We start from the raw sequence: 24,773 nt of genomic DNA, 5'->3' as shown, positions 1-24,773 counted from the left end.
TGCATTTGTGCAACTTTGGATCAAGCACAGGTTCGGATAGTAACGTTCGATGGGTCGAAGCTGAGGGCAATTTGGTGGATTGATATTTTTCTCAACGAAATGTATACCATTTTCCGCAAGCCAATTGAGAGTGGTTTTGGCATAGTGAGCCGACGCTAAATCCGGCCAAAACAGTGGAAGTGTACTGTGCTTCTTATATAAAGGCAGAAATCTCATCTGAAGACACTTAGATCGATAGATTTCTGCATTTATAGTTCCGGTAGTGTAAAAAGTGATTGACTTTAAACCACAGGAACATATTGCTTGCCATACCAGTACCTTGCGGTTGAATTTCTCCACTTGAATCGACCTGTTCGCATCGCTCAACGACGACTCTTCCGGTGATGTCACCTCTTGATACGCTGAATCATTCCGACACTCGTTCCTGCTTTTTTGGCCAAATCACGTATTGACATTAACTTTTTCTTCGTGATTAGAGATACCACTTTCTGGTCCAGTTTCGGGCTGGAAGAACCGGGTTTTCTGTCTCTTCCTGGTAGTTTATCTAAAGAATAGTGTTCCCCAAACTTATTAATGATGGTTTTAGCACTGGCATGATGAATTCCAAACCGCTTCATCAATTTTCGCATAGTAATACCCTTCTCACTTAGCCATGTGTCCAGAACCTAAATTTTCACTTCCTTATCAATACGCGACATTTTGAAAACGCAGAATTTCAACCGCATAAACAAGTAAACAAACGAAAGCTGACAGCCAAGCGCACAGCATGCTGTGATCTGAGCATAAAAAAACCATCACAAATACATGCGTACAACACAAATGTATGTGGATAGCTTCTTTTCGATACACTCCTTACCTTCAAAAAATAAAATAATGCATTTGAGTCACTCTACGGATTTAGCATAATGTTCTCCAGAAATCTCCAGATTTGGCAATATTTCTTTAGACATCAATATATTGTAAATATTGATACATCATCTTCATATTTTTTGGCAGGTCCAATTAAAAAAGTAATCATAATTCGATCACTTAATTTTGGAAGCTTGCCTGTATGATTAGAAGCTACTAATTTTATATAAATGTACGAGTATAAGTACACTTGATACCAAATCTGCGGATTTGACCTTAGGAAAAAGTGGCATCACTGCGGAAGGATGAAACACATTGTATTATTAATAGGACTAGTTGAAGCCCCGTTGGACTAGTTTTACTGGACAATTTCCGAAGTTTTTTCCACTCATTTTTTCGAACTAACTCTACATACCTGAACAATACTTTTACTTTACGTAGAATAACAACAAATCTTCTCTCTAGATGAAGGTAACACCTAGATTTCACACTATTTTTGCAGGAGAAAAAACAACAATAAACCATTGCAGCTACTGCACGAAATATTCGTTCAGTTTGTCGTTCAATATGCGCTCATCGACCAACAAAATAGAACCGCCTGCTGAGAGGGTCGCTTTGGCATCCGCTCGATGAATAGTCAACTACCCGATTTGTAGTGTTCATTATCGAACCGACTTGCACTCGGTGCGGTTCGATAATGCCGTAAAGGATAGTGATGGACAATACGGCTCATTTCAATTGAACGGCTCATTGGTTCTTTCTCAATAAATGTCAATGTGAAGAAGCGATTCGAAAGAATGTGTGTAAAAGCAACGAGAAGGATGGTTCCCAGATGTCAATAGATTAGTATTGAAAAAAATTATTATCGGTATTTGAATCGATGTTTGGCAAAAGGGCAAAACTCCATCTCCCGTTCTTGTAGTGTGAAATGTTCCGGTCATAGTAGTAATGCGACTGTTTATGGAAGTTCATAAATTCCTTTTCACTTGGTTCAACAAAACGAACATTCCATTTCAAATATTTATCAAAAGTTGTTGTAAAATTGCAAATTCTTTACAATATTGTTATGGCACACAACTTGAAATGCTTAAAAGAGGGACGATTCACAAACCTGTAACAAAGCAATAATAACAATCTAAATTTAATTAAATAATTTTCTCATATCTCGACATTATCTTGCAGAATACAGCGAAGAGATACGATCCTGGAAGGAGCAAAAGATGGTGAAACATTATAATCCTCACAGGAAGTGAGAGCGTGAAAGAATTTTCCGGCTCTTTGTGACTTTCTGAGGCGAATAATTTCAATCTCTCTTACTACAGTACTGAAACATATTCCTCAATCCGATTGACGTCCATTTCAGTAATCTCCATTTACCGAAACTTTTTACCAACCGAAATAAGTGACACGAAACCACGGCAGCAGCTTGGGATGTCGTTCGTTTATTCTCTTACACGTAACCAACCTATCAACTAAACCTATCGTCAGAAGCGAAAAAGCAAATACTTAACATCAGGATACACCAGCCAACACGAGTTCACTTTTTCTCCTTACAATTTACCACTAACTAACCTTGAACGCTAAATCAAACCCGATTTCTAATTAAGATTAAAATATGAGTGTAAGGTGTGAAACATGACAAAAGCACTTTATTCCGAACAAATGAATATATGCTAGCGGACATTTGCATGGAGGTAGAACCAACACAAGAATGACTGGGTGGAAAAAAAGTGCATCGTTTGATTAAGGACCATACATGAGCGGGAGAGAGTACACTTCAATTTATCCAAGTGGTGAATGAAAAATGTCGATAATTAAGATAGTGCTTAGCGATTTTAAAATAAAAAAAACTGAACACTGTTGGTTCTAACATTTAAATCTACAACAAGCCCCGTCTTGTCAATGAACTTGGAGGAAGAAATCTCTTTTGTTGGCGAATCGTGCATGAACTTTTTGTGGATGGTTATATTAATGAGCAATTAAATTGGAGAATCAAACCGCCTCCACGCGATTAGCTGCTAGAGCGGTTATACGTTCAAAACGTTCCGTCGAATCATTCTTATAGTGATTCTGCTGATTTGTACATAGATTTTGGATTTGAGCGTCCAACACCAAGCTTTCCTATGGGCTCATAAAACATTTTATTTCTTAAATTTCATATTTGATGATTTATTCGTTTAACTATTTCAGAAAAATTGATTTCTTTTTCTTTTTTCATACCAGCAAAAAACGATTTAGATTTTCTGTCATGTAATTATAAGAGACATATGTTTTTTTTATTGAGAAATCTTGTTCTGAGTATATTTGGTTTTGGTTCGTCGTAGTCTGTTGTGCCATATGGGACCATAGAAAGGTTTGATCCATTCATGTGTCAACTGTGTAGAAATAAAGATAAGGATAGACAAATACTGATGTTACTATGGAATTATTATACGAAAAGGCTTGAAATATGCGTAAAAAAGGTAAAAATAGATGCATGGTGTTCGTTGAGAATCCGAACTACGTGGTAAAGACAGGAAATCTTTTGTTTAGAACAATGTTGAAGGATCAAAATAAGTTACCAAGTTGGATTTTAAAGTGTGATATCATTGTAAACCGTAATCAATAAGGTACTGGACTTAGAATTAATTATATTTGTATTGAATTGATAAAAAATCTACATTTGTGGGATAATCCGAAACTTCCTAATCGTAGTTACATGTCGCAGGTAAGTGTCCTCAAATTTTTGTTTTCGGAAAAAAATCGAGTTCTTCTTCTTTTATACAAACAATGAAAGTCACATATGCGTTGAAAATGAGTGTAAAATTTTGTTATTTAGTTGTATTTTTGGGTGCTTCGTAGAGCATTATAATAGCTTTAACGTGTTTTGCTCAAAACCATGTTTTTCGTCTAAACTTCAAGTTCAGGTCTTGATTTATTGATCCGATTCACTTAATTGGAACTTGATCTGGAAGGATATATTTTTCTGTGTGACTTAACTTCTGCTCAAAAACTGCCTGGATTTTGCAAATTAAGCACACAAATTTTAATTTTATTCCAAATTTAATTTATCACCTTCTGAAGCAATTAACATACGGTGCATTCCACGCAAAATCAGCCATTAAAAAAAATGTTTTTCGGTAAAAAAAACCATATCTCGAAAATTCCACGTACCATATTGAAAAAAAAAATACGTGTCGAATGTTATCGAGTTCTTTACCGAAAAAAATAGTTAGATGGAAAAATATTTTTAAGTGGCTGATTTTGCTTCACTACCCTCTTTGAGTAATTTATACCACTCGTTTGCCTGTGTTCGTTGTTCAACTGAATTTTTCATAGTTAAAATCGCCAAATGCACTGAAGGTAGTCTCACAACTTGCACTCAAGTTTTTACTATATGTTAAGGAAAGATGTACCAGCAATTTTTTTCAAAAGGCCTATTACTACATTAGTAGTTACCAAAAACTCGGATACTTAATAAGAAAAAGATATACCAAAAACGGGCCTAAATAATATAAAATTTTAGATTTTGAACGAGGTCAAAGTCAAAAAATACAAAAACAAAAACATTTTTTTTTTTTTTTAAATAACTATTTATTGGAATATGAGTTAAAATTAAATTATTAAGATTTAAATTGGGTGTTCAGCAACAAGTGGTGACTTTTCAGCCCTGTTATATATATATATATATATATATATATATATATATATATATATATATATATATATATATATATATATATATATATATATATATATATATATATATATATATATATATATATATATATATATATATATATATATATATATATATATATATATATATATATATATATATATATATATATATATATATATATATATATATATATATATATATATATATATATATATATATATATATATATATATATATGATTTGGTTATTACCATGAAGACATCATTTGCTTCCGCAATTCTGAGATTTTTGTGTAGGGAAAATTCTAAACCTACTTGTATTGTGTAATGGGGAAAAGGAACTTATATACTAACTTACTAACTAATACAGAGAGCGAATCGATTCAATTGAAGATTGCATCGATTTTTGTCGGAATTTGCTTATAATATTATGTGACATTACATCTAATGGTTCTATATTTGTGAGTCTGTGTAACTCATTTGTACTAAACCAGGGAGGACGCTTCAGAATCATTTTCAGAATTTTATTCTGAATCCTTTGAAGCGTTTTCTTCCTGGTGGAACAACAGCTTGACCAAATTGGTACCGCATAAAGCATGGCTGGTCTGAAAATTTGTTTATAAATTAACAATTTGTTTTTTAGACAGAGCTTAGAATTTCTGTTTATAAGAGGATATAAACATTTAATATATTTATTACACTTTGCCTGGATTCCTTCAATGTGATCCTTGAAAGTGAGTTTTTTGTCATACGTTAAACCTAAGTATTTAGCTTGATCAGACCATGTCAATTCCAAGCCATTCAATTTGAGAATGTGATTATTGTTTGGTTTTAGAAAAGAAGCTCTTGGCTTGTGAGGAAAGATAATTAATTGCGTTTTTGCTGCATTTGGTTTAATTTTCCATTTTGACAGATAATCACTGAAAATATTTAAACTTCTTTGTAGGCGACTGCAGATCACTCTTAGATTTCTACCTGTGGCTAACAGACTTGTGTCGTCACAGAATAGCGATTTCTGACAACCAACGGGTAGATTTGGAAGATCAGAAGTGAAAATATTATACAAGATTGGAGCTACACTCGAACCCTGCGGAACACCGGCTCGTACGGGTAGCAATTCAGATTTACAATTCTGATAGCTAACCTGAAGAGTACGATCAGTTAAATAATTTTGAATCATTTTGATCAAATAAATAGGAAACTGGAAATCAGACATTTTTGCTATTAAACCTTTGTGCCAAACACTGTCGAATGCTTTTTCTATGTCTAGAAGAGCAACTCCAGTGGATAACCCAGAAGATTTATTTGATTTTATCATGTTCGTTACTCTGACAAGTTGATGAGTAGTTGAATGTTCATGACGAAATCCAAACTGCTCTGGTAAAAAAATTGAATTCTCATTTATATGAGTCATCATTCTTAACAAGATAATTTTTTCAAAAAGTTTACTGATAGAAGAAAGTAAGCTAATTGGGCGATAACTTGATGTTTCTGCTGGGTTTTTATCAGGTTTTAGGATAGGAATTACTTTAGCGTTTTTCCATCTTTTTGGGAAGTAAGCTAATGAAAAACACTTGTTGAAAATTTTAACCAGGAGTCTCAAGGCAACATCGGGAAGATTTTTAATAAGAATATTAAAAATTCCATCATTACCAGGAGCCTTCATGTTTTTGAGTTTCCTAATAATTGATTTAATTTCTTCAAAATTCGTCTCAATAAAGTCATCGTGTGATAACACTTGGGTTGAAATATGATCATACTTCAGTGAGACTTCATTTTCAATAGGACTCACAACGTTTAAATTAAAATTGTGGACACTCTCGAACTGCTGAGCTAGCTTTTGAGCTTTTTCACCATTTGTAAGAAGTATTTGATTTCCTTCCTTGAGAGCAGGAATTGGTTTCTGAGGTTTCTTAAGAACCTTAGAAAGTTTCCAGAAAGGTTTAGAATATGGTTTAATTTGTTCAACTTCTTTAGCGAAATTTTCATTTCGCAAAAGAGTAAATCTATGTTTAATTTCTTTTTGTAAATCCTTAACTATGTTTTTCATAGCAGGATCACGAGAACGTTGATATTGTCGTCGACGAACATTCTTCAACCGAATGAGCAGTTGAAGATTGTCATCGATGATAGGAGAATTTAATTTAGTTTGAGCTTTGGGAACTGAAAGATTTCTAGCTATAATATAATATTCAAATTATCAATTGCTATAATGATTCAAATTATCAATTGCTGTGTCGATGTCCGCAGAATTTTCTAAAATAGTTTCATGATCCACATGATTTTCAATGTGAGATCTGTAATCCAACCAATTAGCTCTATGATAGTTGAAAATAGAACTAATTGGATTAATTATAGCTTCGTTGGAAAGTCTGAATGTTACAGGAAGATGATCTGAGTCAAAATCAGCATGAGTAATCGGTTCACTACAAATGTGACTTTGATCTGTTAGAACCAGATCAATTGAGGACGGGTTTTTCACGGAAGAGAAACAAGTAGGATTACTGGGATGAAGAACTGTAAAGTAACCAGCTGAGAGTTGATTATGAAGTATTTTACCATTACTGTTATTTTGCCTACAATTCCACTGGACATGCTTAGCATTTAAGTCCCCTATTACGAAAAATTTCGATCGATATCTTGTAAGTTTTTGCAAATCGCCTTTAAAGAAATTTAATTGTTCGCCGGTGCATTGGAATGGCAAATATGCTCCAGCGATGAAATAAATTCCATGAATGGTTTCAACTTCGATTCCCAAGCTTTCAATAACTTTAGTATTGAAAGAAGGTAAAATTCGATGTTTAATTTGCCGTTGGACAAAAATGGCAACTCCACCACCAATTCCAGTAAACCTGTCAAATCGATGAACCACATAATGTGGATTACTTTTCAATTTTACATTTGGTTTAAGAAAAGTTTCTGTCACAATGGCAATATGAATTTTGTGAACTTTGAGAAAATTATAAAATTCATCTTCACTCGATTTCAAAGATCGAGCATTCCAATTTAAAATATTCAAATAATTATTTAACATCACTGTTAAATTTTAAATTCATTATAATATTATTTGCAAATTTCCATCCGATTTGAAATGCTTCAAAAAGTGATGAAGTCGAATTCATTTGGATGATCATTTGAAAAAGTTGATCTTGTAGGTAGATCATTTTATTTTCAGTTATATCGCCTAAATCGACTTCATTTAAAGAAGCGAATGGCTTTGAAGAAATATTTGTAGGTAGACTGCCATTAGAAGAAGATGATTTGGCCGGTCTACCTATTAATAAATTGTTTTCGTTAGAAGAAGAACTGCAAGGCGGTCCTGTGTTTTGATTATTTACATTAGAAGAAATAGGAGATAGATTTCTACCTAATATACCAGCATAACTGACATTAGAAGAAGATGATGACGAGGTCGATCTACCTGTCAATAAATTGTTTTCGTTAGAAGACGAATTGGCAGGTGCCTTAGAAGAATTTTCAGGTATATTCTGTAAATTTAAGGTCGTTGATTTGACTTGTTGTCTAAGCGAACGAGCGTTTAAAATTTTTTCCCTGACAGGACATTTCAAATAATTGGATTTATGATTTCCATTGCAATTTGAACATGAAAATTTATCAGTGGTTTCATTCATTGGACAAACGTCTTTCGAATGCGATTTACCACAATTCAAACACCGTATATCCATATGACAATTTTTGGTTCCATGACCGAAGCCTTGGCAACGACGACATTGCGTTAAGTTAGCAATACGATTATGCCGTTTATAATGTTCCCAATGAATTTTAATGTGGGAAATGAAACGTACTTTTTCTAAAGTTTTCAAATTGTTTACATCACTTCGATTGAAGTGTATTAGGTAAAGTTCATGGGAAATTCCAGAGCGTGGTTTAGAAGTACCATTCGCTCTTTTTTTCATAAGTATTACTTGGGAAGGGGCAAAACCAAGCAATTCTTTTAGTTCATTTTTAATTTCATCAATACTTTGATCATTTGATAATCCTTTCAAGACAGCCTTGAAGGGTCTGTCTGATTTTATATCATATGAATAAAATTTATGAAGTTTTTCGGACAAATATCGAATAAGACGTTCGTAATCTTCCAATCCATCCACCAAGACTCGACATTCTCCTCTTCGTCCGATTTGAAATGAGACTTTTACTTCCGGGAGAAAAGTAGAAAGCTCAGTACGGAATGCTTTGAAGTCGGAAATCATCACCGTCACTGGTGGCATAGATTGATGTTTCTTCCCAGAACGACAAGCGTCCATTTTGGGAATTTTTGAAGAATTTTCTTCTATGTCGCTACAATCGGATTCAGGAAGAATCTCGTAAATATTGTTAGACGGCATAGGATCAACGGAAGGGAAATCCGTCCGTTGTCTTTTATTTTTACATTCAGATTCTATAAGATCGTGAATGTTATTAGAAAAATGTTGAATAACGGATTGTGATTTATTCCGTATTGAATTATTTTTAGCCTTAGGCTTGTTGCCTTTCCGGTTGGACGCAGGCATTTTTGAAATTAATGAAATTTTAAATTAAATTAACTAGGCTAAATTAGTCTTCGATTAGACTCCTAGCTAGCCTTAAAAAAGGCTGATTAATTTCTTAGTCACTCTAATATCACTCTTTGTATCACTTAGTCACTCTAATATCACTCTTTGTATCACTTAGTCACTTAGTTAGTGATTCAGGTAGCCTTGAAAAAGACTGAAGCCTTGAATCAATGAAACTCTAGGTAGCCAGAAAAAAATTCCAGGAGCCAAGAGCTATACGCGTGCGGTGCGAACGACTGTTCAACACCGACTGAAAAAACAAAAACATTATTTTTCCTTCGCCTGTAGGAAAGATACACAATAGCAGGAAAAATCTCAATTTGATTGAGGATGACAAATTCAATTCAACAAGTTCATGGCTGCTATTTGGTAACTGATGAAGTTTAAACATCAAATGGCTTTTTGTCCCTGAGATATATTTATACTGATTTAATTGCATGAACCGATTTCAAAAATGCTTAGGCTCGTTTGAACGATACTATGAGGTCATTGATCAAGTTCAGAAGGCTTCGGTCAAACATTTCCGGTTCGGAAGAAGTAATATTATAGGTGACGTAACTGACAAATCTCAGTATTTTTCAATACATTAATTTTTCATAAAGATACCTGAACCAGTTTCAAAAATCTCAGATTCGTTCGAAAGCTATTATTGGATTTTTCAATAAGATCACAATTCTCATGGTGAACACTTTTCGTTTCGAAGATATTTGTAAAACTGCTTTTTGATTCTCCGAGTGTCTGCCATTTGGTTTATTTTTTCTAATGAGGTATAATTTCTTAATTTACACTTTTATATAAAAAGTACTCTATTGTTCGTTGAACTTACTGTTGAAAAATCTTCCATAACCCCCCCCCCCCCCCCCCCCTCTCCGGCGCACGGGCTTGCCCTGGAAGTTTTTTATCGACCCTAGGTAAAACAGGTTTCTATTTGTTTTTACTAAAACAACTATTTCAAAACCTGTTCCAAGACATTTCTCTCTGAAGCAATTCTAGTTTCAATTCAAAGAACTTTGAGACTTTGCTTGCTCACTAGCGTCACTTGGGGGATATTAGAAGGCCACGACACACCATGATCTTGAGTAACAGAAATTTCATAACTTGGATTGCACACTAGCGCGTTCAAGCGAGAGAATACTACTGTTTGCCCTGTTTGTTCTGCTTTGAACTCCCGAACATTCTTTCCGAAAACACCCACTTTCCATCCTAAGCTTGTTATTCCATAGACTCCATTCTGATGGCTTCTGATCGTTCACAGTCTCAAACAGATGGAATTCCATATGCTCTTGGCCTCCAGATCTCCTGGAATAAGGAATCTGCGCTGTAAGAGTTTCAAAACGAGAGAAGGGGGTGAAGTTAGTTGAAAATGTTGATGAGTCGGAGCTGGAAAAGAATGTTTGGGGTCGATCCAAAATCCAAGATGGCGGCTTCCTGTTTTCCTTCAAAACCCTTACGATATGAGTAAGGGTTTTAAAGAAATATCGATAAACCTGAAGCCATCATATTGTATTCCGAAACTAGGTCTAACATCGTTTTCTGATATCTAATTTGTTCCGAAAATACCCATATTTTAAGGGTTTTCAAAAATATCTATATACTGGAAGCCGCCATCTTGGATTTAGAAACGACCTCAAGCAAAATTGTCCGACTCCTACTAATCAAATCCGTTCCTAGAATACCCATATTGGAAGGGTTTTCAAGGAACTTCGATAAATCGGATGTCGCCATATTGAATTTCAGAAGGAACTCAAGTATCATTTTCTGATACCTTATCATCATATCTATTGTGTTTTGTTGTACTTTCACATCGAATCCGTTCCGAAAATACCCATATTGTAAGGGTTTTAAAGGAATATCAATAAACCGGAGGTCGTCATCTTGCAAAGCCGTTCGTTTTCATTTTATGCAAAAACCTCTTTTGACCAAGGAGGTTTGTAAAAAAAGTTTACGTTATTTGGGATTTGGTCCGTAAAAAGAATTACGTAAAAAGAGGTAACGTAAAAAAAGTATACGTAAACGGAGATTTGGGTGTAGTAATCTCATTAGTAGAGCCATGTCATTTTCAGGGTTGTTACGAAAAATTTCAAAACCAAAACGCGCGAAACTGAAAACTAAAACGCGCGATATTCGAGCGAAGCGTTACGCCACCATTATTATGCAGGTTATACTTTCCGTAGAACTTGAAAATTCACTTGAATATAATTTCATAATCTGCATAAGTTTGTCATATGAACACAATAAACAAGTCCGCATACAACACGTCACTTTGAGAAACCCCTCTCTGATGTACGGAAAATGTTAGAGTAAAAATAAAAATGCTTACAATTGTGATTTTGAAAGAAGTTAAACAGATTTCAGCGAAGACATTTTTTTGCTTCAACATCTTCTTACTCGGCAAGCATTTCCTTCTTGGTAAGAAGAATTTTAAGGCAGACCAGGATGAGTATTATCTGATGTACTCTTTTTAATTTCAGTTTCAATAATGATATCGCCTTCTCTTGTTATCAGATTTTATTCTGAAAGTTTTTCTTTTCTATCAAACTTGTTCTCCAGCAGGCATAAAACCTCCTCATCTTTTGAATCAATATATCAAAATCATCCAAATGATACATTTCCTTTAATCTATTGCTTCTATGATATAGTAACTAAATCTAATGAGACAGTAGCATAAGAAACGATTTTTTGATACCATTACGTAATAAATGAATATCGAAAGAATTAAGACATTTGTTAAATATGCGGCACATGCTACCAATCGGCTCGTTATATCCAAAATTAGTTCTAACATAGGGAATCCGAAGATAGCAATAGGATCGAAAATTACGACGTCGAATGTCAAATTGTAACAATTGCAATTGCTTGGAGCAACCGACCTCGACTGAAGTAGGTCTGTCACAAAACTAGCCTTACAAACATCGCGACTGACAAATAATAAATCGAGACCAATCAGTTTGCAGCGGTCATGGTAACTCGGAATATCTTTATGGAAGACGTTGGAGAGCTAATCGGACAAATTTTCGTTGAATCACTTCTATGCGTTGGATATTCAAGAGTTGAGCGAACTAAAGCGTAATCCCGAGCTTACATGCAATGTACATCCGAGATTTTTTTTAGTAACGCGGAAAACAAATCCTAATAGCTTAGAGGCTTTGGAGATAGATGGCTCTATGTGCTCTTTAAAATTTAACTTGGAAACCAGAAGAACATCCAGGTCCTTAACAGACGATGCGCGTTCAAGAACAGTTTGTGGAATATTATAGTCGAACTTGAATACAAACTTTGTGCTACTAAAAGAGATAACGGAACATTTAGTGGCATTTAAAACCATTTTGCAATATAAAATATGAAAGTCATCGGCGAACGATAGTTTAATACACTTCATCGAAAAATTTTGATCGTTGAGATACAATACAATTATAAACGGTCCAAGGTGACTTCCTTGAGGAACTTCAGAGGTAACAGCAAATGGGGTTGTACAGCAGCTCCACTTTTACGTATACGCCCGGGGGCAAGATTTATTTGCGTGCCCCTTACTAACTAAATGATCTTTTTTTGCTCGGCGGGTCCCATCAAGGGCCTCTAAGACCGTGGGCCCGGGGCCACGTGCCCCACTGCCCTTCTGTAAAAGCGACCCTGTTGTACAGTCTCATATTTTCACTCTCATTTCATGACCAGTTATATAAGATCGAAGCCAATTCAAAAATGAACCGTTTAATCTCAATCTACTTAACATGGAGATCGTTTGTGATGATTGTTTTTGTCGAACGCAGCTACGAAATCGGTGTATATAGAATCTACTTGTAGTTGTGCTTGTAAAGAACATATGATGTAGGTTACTAAATTGAAGGCTTTGGCATGGAGCTATGCTGATTCTCAGATATGTAGTCAGAGCAACTAAGTGTTATCAAATCTAGAACTATAATTACAACCAGCTTCGATACATCGCACAAAGTAGCAATTCCACGGTAGTTGGATACTATACCCTTGTTTTCATAGGATTTCTTCCATATTTCAGGAAAAATTCCAGAGCCCAAAGAACAATTGAAAATGTTGGACAGTGAACCCAACAAACAATTAAAACAATTTCTTATCACCACGGATGGATTTGCAGAACTTCTTCGTTTCCTTTCTTGTCCAACTTCGATTTGTAAGCCAGTCGTGCAAATTTTGCTTTGAGAATACGATTTTTATCATACACACAATTTGTGACCATTTTATTGAAGAATAGCATTCCATTTATTACGTTTTTTGCATTATTGCATGTGTTTTCACTGAGACGATATCTTCTATCAGACATCAATATCTTTGAGTGATGTGATGTTATGTGAAGTGAAGCCACCATCAGTTCAAGGACTTGCCAGTGGATGCGGGTAGACTTACAGTAGCCCCGATATGACTCATTCATTCACCTTCTTACTATAGCTGTTACCGAAAAGCGAACAAAAAGTGTTGGGCGGATATGTAAGTAGAGTTACTTACTCGTATTCCGCGGGAATAAAAGATGCTCTTCCAACCATAATATCCAGTGCATGGATAAAGCATATCGCTATACATATTTGAACCCGCCTGATGGTTTGTTTGCGAAGGGCGCGTCAGACTCATTTCAAACCTTCAGAAGGAAACAAGTTTCCTTCAAGTGACTTGGGCTGGCTATCCACAATCCCTCGTCCAGTCATCAATTCGTCCGATGCCCTGATGCTCCCTCCCTTTTACGCCCCCGTGCAAAATGTTTTATATTGATAAATACAATGAAACATAGTGTAATGAAATTAATATAACATAAAATAATATAATATAATTTAATTTAATATAATATAATACAATGTCATACAATATAATATAATATATCATAAAACAATATATAAAATAACATTTAGTGTAGGGTGTCAGTTATGCTCTTTTATCTTCGCAATACTGCAGGAAGTAGAATATTTCTCTTCTAATTACAATAATAATATCCACATCTGTAAACATAATATATGTTATTATTATTGATGACAAATTAATAATAATAACAATAAATATAATAATGAAAATAATAATAAAAACCAAATCTAATATAGTTCAATGAAATAAATAATGATATAATGAATAAAATGATATGCTGCGATATGCTATGATATTATATTACTTGAATCTATATGTCATTTCTCATCCTCTCATTCTACCATCAACGCATTCCCTCGACAAATTGTCACCACAGACACATGTGTAGACATGAAACAGGAACCAGTGAGGACCAAGCTCACCTTGTGACGACCTTGATAGTTAGTTAAAAGATTACTTTAAAAATGATAACTAATAAGGAAAACAAATTTATATTTTGCGGTACGTAGTACAACTCATAATGAACCCTATAATATAATATAATATAATATAATATAATACAATACAATATAATGCAATACAATATAACATGATATAGTAGAATACAATATAACATAATATAATATAATATAATATAATATAATAAAATATAATATAATTTAAAACTATACAATATGCTATAATGCAATGCAGTATAATACCATAATAACATAAAATAGTGTAAGACGATAATATATGAAACAATATGCTATGATATAATATAACAGTTAATGTCGCAGTGTGAGTTACGCTCTTCTAATAATAAAAATAATACTAATAATACATGATGTAATAAACGACAGAATTATATGTTATAATATACTATGATAAACATTGCACTTTAGGATGGGCTTCAACCTACAAGCCATTTCGCACCCTCTCATTCTGCTACTAACGCAGAAGGCGATAGCACCCAGTCGACGACCAAATGTAATCATAGACGCTCGGGGAGGCATGAGATAGGGACTTGTGAGGACTTAGTTATCTCACCATTTGACGACCATCAAACATCAATATCTTTGAGTGCGAAAATCTTCTCTCGATTTTTATCATTCACTAATTCGGTCAGCTCAACTAATTGCTGAATCGTTCGCCCATCTTTTATTTTTTAGGATTTCAAAAAAATCCTAAGCTTCAAAAATTTGCAAAGAACTTTTTTTAACACATAATGCACAAATGTGGAATGATGTTTTTGGAAATTCGCGCGAAATCCGCGCCATAGCATCAAAACCTTAGCATAAGCCGCGCTAAATCCGCGAAAATCGCGAAATCCGCGAAAACCGCGAAATCTGCGCGCCCGTAACAACCCTGCATTTTACTGTTACTTGTCAAGGAATTGTGATGAAATAGAATACAATATCTTCGTTTCGGCTTTAATCCACAGGAATAACACTCCGCGAGTGAGCGAAAAAATTTCATTGAGAATTCCATGTGGAATTCAGTATGAAATCCGAATCAATGCGGACTTCAGTGCAAGAACGAATTCGGAGTAAATTTCGAGCGCAACATTGTCAGCAAGTCTCGAACACACAGTAGGCGCAGTGTGTGAATGGCACATTCGAATTGGCATAGCGATAGTCTGCGCTCCTGTTACTTCTGCGTACGTTACTTAAGCTAAATTGGCTAATATTTTTTAATCAGCCGCATAACATATCATAACATAGTGAACTTTTCACAAATGATTTTTGCCATGTGAAACCAGTACTAAGTATTTTTGCCATGTGAAATCAGTACTAAGCTATTCTGTAGTGAGTTTACTGATCGATGATTTTTTTTGTCAAAAAATGACTTGTGAAACATTTCAGTCGCGATTTTCGAAATTTTGATTGTTTCCTTACACTGACTGTATTATTAGCAACTCGAAAACTTGAAGCGAATGCACAAATTTTGTTGTCACTCGACAATATATTTAAATAACGGCCTTAGTATATGAGATGAATAGTGGAGCTGACATTAATGAGAGGTACAGTACAGGTTTTAAATTTAAGAAGCCTACATTCGGTTGAAAAAACAATTGTGATCTCATACCCGGGAATTAAGACTCGAACCGAAAAAGGTTTATTTTTCGCCCTATTTACACATTCGCTTGCGGAAGAATATTTCACTGTCATTAGTTTGGGTGGTAGCCTTATCAAGACAAAGGGGTTGCTATGCGTTCGAATATCGAACTCAATAATTGTTGTATATTTATCGGATTACTTGCATTATGGAACTGGAATCCATTGATCAACTTCAAAGAGATTGCAATTCTACAGCACACATATGCCGCAAAAAAAAAGTTAGCAGCATACGATCTAAATCAAACAGTTTTCAAGCATATTTAAATATACGATATAATCCATCTTTATTATCCTTATGTTTGCCTAAAAAATAACTTTAATCTCTATACACAAATGTCTCTATTCTCTATTCACGTGGTACGTCCTTACATAATTGATCTCCTGATTGAGTTCCGCTTTGAAGCGGTAAATCTGTCACACAATTATGTTTGCCAATATTCTACTACAAACGATGCTGCTGCTGCATGTCCCCAATCTCATTGTAAAGAATGCGATTGTGCTCGGAAGAGGCGTGTGCAGTCCATGGATGTCGTGCAAAGTGCAAAGGGAAATGGGATTCGGGATGGAGGATTTCAATGATTGTTTCGAATGATCCAATTTTCGACAGTTTTGAACCGTTGCTTACAATTGCCACTGTACCTTCCTGTTTCGATCCTGGCTGTGGTTCTGATTTCTGTGGAGAAAAGGTTAGTAAGGATAGCTATACAATTTGGTCTTTTCCGAGTAGTTTTACTACCGTACCGTGTATGAGGTGTAGAAAAAAGAAACCAAATAGTAAGTAGTGGGGAAGTAAGCGGGATGTTTGATTCAATGGGGAAAAAAGTAACTCAAATCACATTCAATATCTTGACGAACTTGGTGTGAACATGAAAGATGACATAATGCCCTACAGAGCATAGTGGCATAGTGATATTTTAACAGGTATACGAAATGTCAAAAATTAATGATTGGAATACATGCACCAAAATGTGCTGTGCATAAGCTAATGATGCAGAATACTGTTTCATTACATTTCCAAATCTTCCGTTGAATCGGCTTCGCGCAGCAGAAGTCTTTGCTCGGATTTCTTTTTGCCTAACACTTTCTTCAAGGTTCGCCGGTTGCGAACGCCATCTTCTTCGTCCATCATGCGTAGAATCGTTGTCTGTAAAATTTTAGAAAACAATTAGAATAACAAAGATAACGTCAACAAAGTTGATTGCCGAATAACCTGATCGGAACAATCCATCGGGGCAACGGAGATATCACGCACTGCTCGAAAATTACCACAGTTATTTAAATGCTCGTTCTCTAACCGAAAATAGTTCCAAATAAACCTCCGGAATACTTCCAGTGGGCTCAAAATCGAAACGATGATTTCCCGGTCAATGTAACCCATCTCAATTAAGCTCATAGAAAGTGTCCAGCCAAACCGTAGAATCAAATCTTCGATGATAGCAAAATAGTAGAACCACTAAAATTAAAAATTCATCATTTCCGGTGAATCCCGCGAGCTAATCGACACTTACGTTTGATCCGTACACTACTTCGTCCCTCAGAAACTTATTATCGCTGGACTTTGAATCGAACAAACCCCAGTCCATCTTGATGTCCCAGGTGTACGCGTAACACGACGACACGATCGATGCGATGATCCACATGTAGAACCAGGGATTGTCGGTACTTTTCTCGTACTTATCCAAGGTGGCCTGCGTTAGCGAAGAAAACGCCACCACGAAGAACGATGTCGAATACTTGACGGCGTTGGCTAAATGCGGATGAACATCACGAGTATCACGAAACCGTCGCAAACATTGAGCCATCCGAAACCAAGCCGGCAGCATAGCCACTATCGGTCGAATCCAGAGGGAATTGTTGATGCACTGGTTCGGATCTTCCGCCCGGTGCCAGTTGGTAATAGTTGAGTAAAAGCATAGGAAATACTGAATGTCAAGAAATGCCGGAACCACGCTGTTCAGCTGATCCGCCAACCAGAAATCGGCAAAATTGACGTAGAAAAATGGCGCTAGCACTATGCGACTGATAATTCGCACTGTCCAAAATCGAGCCTCATGGCGGAAGGTTTTGGTAGGATTTAAAAGAAAAGCTGCCATCAATATGTACAGGGCCAGTGGACTCAAATAAGCCGGAATTCCCAGAGAATCCGCGTAGAGAAAACTCAGTACACTTAACGTCCAAATAACCCCGAAAATCGAGGCCAATTCCATGATATGTTGTTCGGAGAGATGGTTTCGAGGATCAAGCTCGAATATAAGCACATGATTTACTCCTGACGATCGCCATCCATACACGTTGATGCCCCACAGGAAAAGGAACTCCACCAGTAGCAGAGGACCTCTGTACAAACGGAAGGCCGTTATCCAGTCATCTCCTCGGACACGAAACATGGCAGAGAGCACGACAGCCACTGACAGAACTACCAACGATCCGGAAAACAGTCCCACCTTGAAGGTCGTCCAAGGACTTTGCTGTTCTCCCAAAGGCGGCACCCGAAGTCGCTTCATAGCCCTCTGCCGGTCACCTCCCTCGATTTCATTTGTGACGATACTTTCCGTCTCATGGATCAACCGATCGATGTCTTTGTTGGTGTAGAAGTGTGCTGATTCCACGTTTTCCGTGCGCCACCGGGCGCCGAAGTCAACGTTCAACAGTTTATCATGCTTCTTCAGTATCTTCCGAAAACCGGTGAAGTTAAGATTCTGGTAGTTCTGTAGCAATATCAAACTCAGATAGAACTCGCTAAACGCCAATTTCAGTTCTTGGATTTTCCGCACCGAAACATTTTTCTTTCGTAGCAGATTCTTTTTGACACGATGAAGATTGTCCTTTTTCTTTTTGGTACTCTCCTCGAGTTCGAGCGTTTCGCTAAGTTCCGACCGTAGATTGGCGAACTTTCTGGTGGCTTCTGCAAGTTTTTCTGGATGAGAGAGAGAGAAAAGAAAAAAAGTGGTGTTAGAAATTTTAGGAATTCATGAAATAGGCAATTGTACCAATAGTCATCTCAATTTGAAGCGAATGCATCTATTTTGATATTACCCCTACAATCAACCTATCGAACACAGACAGGAGATGGAGATGAATGGCGACATTGTTACCCTAGGTCAATCAGTTTTACATTTCTCATATAGAAAAGTTAAACGATCAATGTGAAATTCAAAGTCAAATTAAAGGTCTTTTCGTCCCACCTAAGAATCCTAAATTTTTTTCGAATCCGGCTTCCGGTACCGGAATTACCGGAAAATTTTCAATTTAAAATTACTTCTTCACTATTCTCAAAGATGGAGCGACCGATTTAAACAAACTTAAATTGAAAAGAAAGGTAAATACAAAACTCTCGAATTTCATTCGGATCCGACCTCTGGTTCCGGATGAAGAGTACCGCACTTTTTGCCCCTCTAAAAGATTTATTGAAGTGGATAAGCCCTCCCAAAATTTTGGCAACTAAAATAACGATTTATTAACTTTAGTTGTTTGACGTAAAGCCGCCATAACTAAGTTCAGTTTTTGCAATGACTGAGCGGAAACATATATTGGAGAAACCAAATGAAAGAAAACTAACAGAAAAGATGATTTTTTGGAAAAAGATACGCTCAGAGACAGGACTATTTCTTAAGACTGCTAATAGCTAACCTCGAAACCTCCTGACTATCTCGCAAGATGTTGAAGTTAGAAACTAATTACAACTGTCCGCAGGCACACATGTTCACTAATGCATTCTCTGCATCATTGCTTGGTAAATCGAGCCAGGTGTGCAGGCGTGTGTAAATAACATAAGAAATAAAATTATTTTATCATTATTAATTACGTCAATACTCAAGCCCTGAGCTCAAGTTGTAGATGGAAACGCATAGTATTTAGTTCTAAGGGTATGTGATATATGATTTTAGAACTAAATACCATGCGTCTCCATCAGATGGTGACAATTTGATGGAAATTTTTTAGAAATTTTGAACACTTTTTTTGAAATGAAATACATTTTGAAAATTCTGAAAAAAAATTAGAAAGGTTTCTCATAATTCCTAAAATATTCCTGATTTTTTCAATTTTTTTTGAAAATCAGAACCATCCTAACTCCACCAATATGACAGTTAAATGGTTAAAATTTTGGGAAAATCATTTCCAATATGAACCCTTTCGAACAGCGTATATCAATTTTTTTCTGTTTGGGAGCAGTTTTTATATGAAAACCCGGCTACACCCTTTACAGAAAATTTTCTAACCTTATATTAAATCTGACAGTTTGTTTGTTCGTTTGGAAAGATACTGACAGAAAATATTAGGGTAAAGTGTTATAATATGCCCTCCTTAAGAAATTATTAAGATATTTCCAAGTGTATTAATATATTTTCCTTGAGAATGTGAATATTTCATTGCAATACGGCTAAGGAACATAATTTTCAAGTACTCAAAAGATGAGAATAGATTGATAAAACACATTTTCCAAAACGACCACATTCTTAGTTTTTTTTGCTTGCCTCAGACATAATGCCCCAGCAGCCGTAAAACAGTGGCAAATCAAACACACAAATCAGTGGCATGACACACAACAAAAGACATTTTACCCCACAACAATGATGCATTATGCTTCTTGAAATGTTCTTAAAGTGATTGTTTTGAGATAATCAGTATGTCAAAGAAATGGCGGATAAAACGCTTGTTTAGTCGAAGTAAAATATTACATCGAAAAGCTACCAAATGAAATTTTCAGTTTTTTCATACTTTCCAGCAAACGACAACTACTAAACTTTAATAGCAGAAAGATCCTACGAAAAGATAGTGATAAAAACTTTGGTTCAGAAAAGTCTTGAATGTTTAGGAAAGGAATTGCGCATTTTGGCTAGCAGGGGCTCTTTATAACACTTTCCCCTACTTCTACGTTGACAGCTGTCGTTAGATTTCATCTAGTTTTAATGACGTTTTTTGTTTTGAGCGCTGCACCGGTGTAGTTTAGCACCGATTATACTTGCTCCAATTCGTGAATAATCAAGGCATCCTCTTCTGCCATACACCGGTGTTGTGCCACCGTTAAAAACGAAAACGTTATAGCTTATGTGCGGAAAATGCACATCGAATTCAAGCATGCGAGGCTGAGTTGGGGTCATCTCAAGTGAGGTGACGTCAACCAGTCGAGATAATCTCATCTAATCCCGCACGATCCCATCTAAACTTTCTTAAAGTCGCTAATCTCGTACGATCCCTGATTAAGTTTTCTAAGCTCGCCAATCCAGCACCATTCTTCCTAAACTTTTCTAAACCTGCCAAATCTTGTTTTGACTTCTGCCAAAGTTTAGAGTGATTTTAATAATAATATTGCTAAGACAATGTGACAGTCTATCAGAGATCGAAATCCAACCCTGAAAATAGAGTCGTATTTCTACGTCCATTTGCAAAGAGAACTCTATTCCAGAAAAGAATCAACGTTGTGTTCGGCTTTATACAGCATTGATGCAATTAGTCTAAAGCAAATAGTATACACTCACCTGAATAAAATGTATTGATTTTGGCTAGCTCGCTATCACAATAATGAAAGAATTGTTCATCAAATTTGGCAAAATATCTGGTCAGTTCTTCCGGGTCCACCAGCTCAGCTGATGGTGACTGTTCCACGGCTGCATACAACTGAGCTTTCATTTCCTGCAAACGGAGAGGATAAATTACAGTAATTCACTAGAATTTACACATTTTCAAACAACGGATAGATTTACTATTATTACACGCAAATTTTCCCGAGCGTGACGGCAAACATTGCCCGTCGCGTCATTCAAACGTAGATCGATTTTCTAAAAGTACACCTTTCAGCCGGTGGTTTCTGTTTACATACAATGCAATCATTATCGTGGCATGCGCATGCAACAGGTCCCCGACGGTTTTGGCAATGTTTACAAACAGAGCCGAATCTCGTGGCTTCGGTTAGAAAACGTGACCGGCACCGGGAAAGAACATGTGCTCAGTCGTCCCTGGAAGCGGTACGAACCGGTTCGTAACCACCGGCAACGCGTACCTCAGCCAGCTGATCGTTGGTAAACATCGGTGAGTACGCAAAATACACTGTAAACAAACCGAACTGCGTCGGCGTGGGAAAATCGATCGTCCCGAAACGAGACACATGCGCTCTTTCAGCCAGCTCGGATGTCACTTTGCACTTGAAACTAGCTTCAGCGTTTCTTTCTCTGCTATATAGGTCATTGAGCTGGGTCAAACCATTTCAAATCATGCACAACGAGGTGAAAATTCATTGGTAGCACCACTTACCTCGTACATGATGTACTGTTTTCGCCATTCTGGCGTAATGTGAGCCGACAGGTGTTCGGCAAACTTCATTTTGGACGGCTAGCGTGAATGCAACACAGGAAATTTCCGCAAAAATTAACACATTCTGACAGCAATCCGACCGGACAGCACTTGAACGATGGCGCTTCTGTGAAAAACCGATGGAAAGCGAAGGGGAAAATGAGTGACTTGCGGTGGGTGGGGTAAATAATTTATCTGGTCGAGTGATTTGGGAATCGAGTCCCGCTTTGCTAATAGATGGAACTAGTGCGGCTCTGCGAAGAAGTGTCGAATACCGGTTTCTGTGTTTTTATCTGCGAGTTGGATCAATTTTCGAATAGTATGCGTTCATTTTTTAAGGAATTTTGGTTAGTGATCAAAGTGGCATTTAAAAAAAAACCTTGATATATTTCTGTATGTACTGATATATTTTTGCAATACATCTGGGAACATAATTTTCCACGATTCCAGTAGAAGTGATGAGAATTGATAGATACAAACACATTTTTCATAACGATCACATTCTCAGTTTTTTCGCTTGCCGTAGGCATAATGCCCCAGCAACCGTATAATATGCCTTCCAACAAATCAGTGCCATGTCCCACAACAAGAGACATTACGCTCCACAACAATGATGCAATTAGCCTCTTTGAAATTTCGACACAGAAGAAAAGCATATAAAGAAGATATTGCATCAGAAACCAATTGCATAATCAAACAATTGGAAACTAACATTTTTGATCTTCCGAACGCTATATTTTGTTGTAATAATCGTTATAAATCTTTAAAACAATATTTTTTCTCGAAGCATACAGTTAAATTGAAGGTGCACTCTTAGAAAAAATGAAATTTACGCCTGACGTAAATTCAAGCATGCCGTAATTTCTTCGGTGATCACGCAATATTACATCTTCTAACATGTAAACATAAAACAGTTATTCAACCTCCAACAAATTCCGCTAGATGTCATATGATAAAACCCCCAACTGTAGTCAATATCGCATCACAAATGGGCGCAACAAGTAGTTCGTCGCGCAACATTGCGAGTGATGCTCGAAAGTGTAACGGGAAACACGGTATTTCATTCAACAGCAGACCCGTGCCGGTTAGAGTTGTAGTTTGCGCGCGCACTTGCAGCAACATAGGGGAACATCTCCATGCTTGACACGATGAGAATTGTGATAATGTGATTTGGGATGTAAAGTAAGGATGATTAACATTAGTTGAGAAATGAATCAATAGTTTTTCGGATGAGATAATAATACTTACACTGTATAATTGCCTGTATCTCGAATATCACATTTTCTAATCGTACAATTTAGTGCGACGGTTAACTTTTCAATCAAACGAAAACTGCCTCAATGTATTTCCTTTTTTTGCTCGGTTTGCCAATATATGTGAAGGCGCAAAAATTGAAGTATACTTCTCACTTGTTCAAGGTCTCAACACCGTACGGTGGAACGCTGCCTGTATCTCGTTCGCAACGGCAGTATCAATCCGACCAGTGAAAGAAAAGCTGTGACAATATACCACCGGAAAAGCGTAGTGATTGTTGAGAAAATCTGCACATTAATGCAAACGTCTGTTTTATGAAGTGCTTTTATCGGGAAATGGTTTTCGGTGCGTAGTGCGTTCGTACAAATTGACTAACTTCTACGCGTGTGCCTTCTAAGAACCGTAGCTGCCGGTACAGATGATGCTGGTGACCTTGATGTTGCGGGAAAACTAAGATAATGAATGTGTCTGGTAGCATCTGTATATAGTGCGAATAGTATGCATATTTTAGTGATTCAGACACTGTGTGAAATTGCTGGCTTTCATTATTGTTAGTAGCAAAAGAGGTAGTGGAAGTAGATCGTTCCGAAGGAAGGTTGATTGTGAAGAAAACGACAATGCAGCAAGATGATGATCGCTGATAACGTCCTGAGAGAAAATAGTTAAACGGTTTCAGTTAACAGCATCTATAGTGTTTGTGAAAAAATGCTGTGAAGTGATAGTTTCATAAATTTGGTCTATTCAGGTTGTGTCGAAATCATCATTATTTTTATCGTAATTTTTGCAATGGTAATTTTCAATTTAAAAATATCTTCGCGTTTGTATGATGGAATAATTCTATTTGGAAAAATAATATAAATAATGGTTGTATCAATCGTTTAGGATTTTATCGGTGTTAAACTGTTGTTTATTGGCCTTTCACACGTATTTACGTACATATTTATTCCAGCCAAGCCGATTGTTATATGGATAAGATAGACTCAGCTTGTAGAAACTCTTATGTCGTTTTCGCTTGAGAAAACTGAAACTGACCCAGGGTAGTTTCATCAAACAAACACTTTTCACGAAACTGTGTTGATTTCGCACTTAGCAACGGGGGTCAGCAAACCTGATATAAAAACCAGGTTCGAAACTGAGCCGATTATCAGTTCAATAATATTAAAACTAGGTTCGAAACTAGCTTCAAACAAACGGTTTGACAGCAGTTAGGGTGGAAACTGGTAACTGGGTTAGTTTTGGC

At 36.3% G+C, this 24,773-nt stretch overlaps 3 protein-coding genes across 3 annotated transcripts in view; 2 read left to right on the top strand and 1 right to left on the bottom strand.

The window, feature by feature from the left end:
- Positions 1 to 3,500, top strand: part of LOC131434439 (uncharacterized) — a 159,855-nt gene extending 156,355 nt beyond the window's left edge. The window contains exon 10 of the mRNA XM_058601153.1: positions 2,032 to 3,500. Coding sequence (XP_058457136.1) covers positions 2,032 to 2,102 — 71 coding nt within the window. The 3' untranslated portion in view covers positions 2,103 to 3,500. The remainder of the gene's footprint in view (positions 1 to 2,031) is intronic.
- Positions 3,501 to 16,243: 12,743 nt separating this feature from the next.
- On the bottom strand, positions 16,244 to 22,396 carry LOC131437386 (solute carrier family 53 member 1). The gene is made up of 6 exons (XM_058606690.1): positions 22,241 to 22,396; positions 21,469 to 21,622; positions 17,497 to 18,905; positions 17,199 to 17,441; positions 16,999 to 17,132; positions 16,244 to 16,661 (listed from the first exon to the last, which is right to left on the bottom strand). Exons 1-6 carry the CDS (start codon positions 22,307 to 22,309, stop codon positions 16,610 to 16,612), a joined length of 2,061 nt encoding a protein of 686 aa, XP_058462673.1. The 5' UTR covers positions 22,310 to 22,396; the 3' UTR covers positions 16,244 to 16,609.
- A 1,519-nt stretch (positions 22,397 to 23,915) lies between these two features.
- The window catches only part of LOC131434941 (motile sperm domain-containing protein 2-like), a 64,040-nt gene continuing 63,182 nt past the window's right edge, over positions 23,916 to 24,773 (top strand). The window contains exon 1 of the mRNA XM_058602247.1: positions 23,916 to 24,322. The gene's annotated coding sequence lies outside the window, so the exon portion shown is untranslated. The remainder of the gene's footprint in view (positions 24,323 to 24,773) is intronic.

Source organism: Malaya genurostris, chromosome 3, assembly GCF_030247185.1.
Source record: "Malaya genurostris strain Urasoe2022 chromosome 3, Malgen_1.1, whole genome shotgun sequence".
NCBI lineage: Eukaryota > Metazoa > Arthropoda > Insecta > Diptera > Culicidae > Malaya > Malaya genurostris.
Note: the sequence above shows the minus strand (reverse complement) of the source record. Positions and strands in the feature narration are given on the sequence as shown.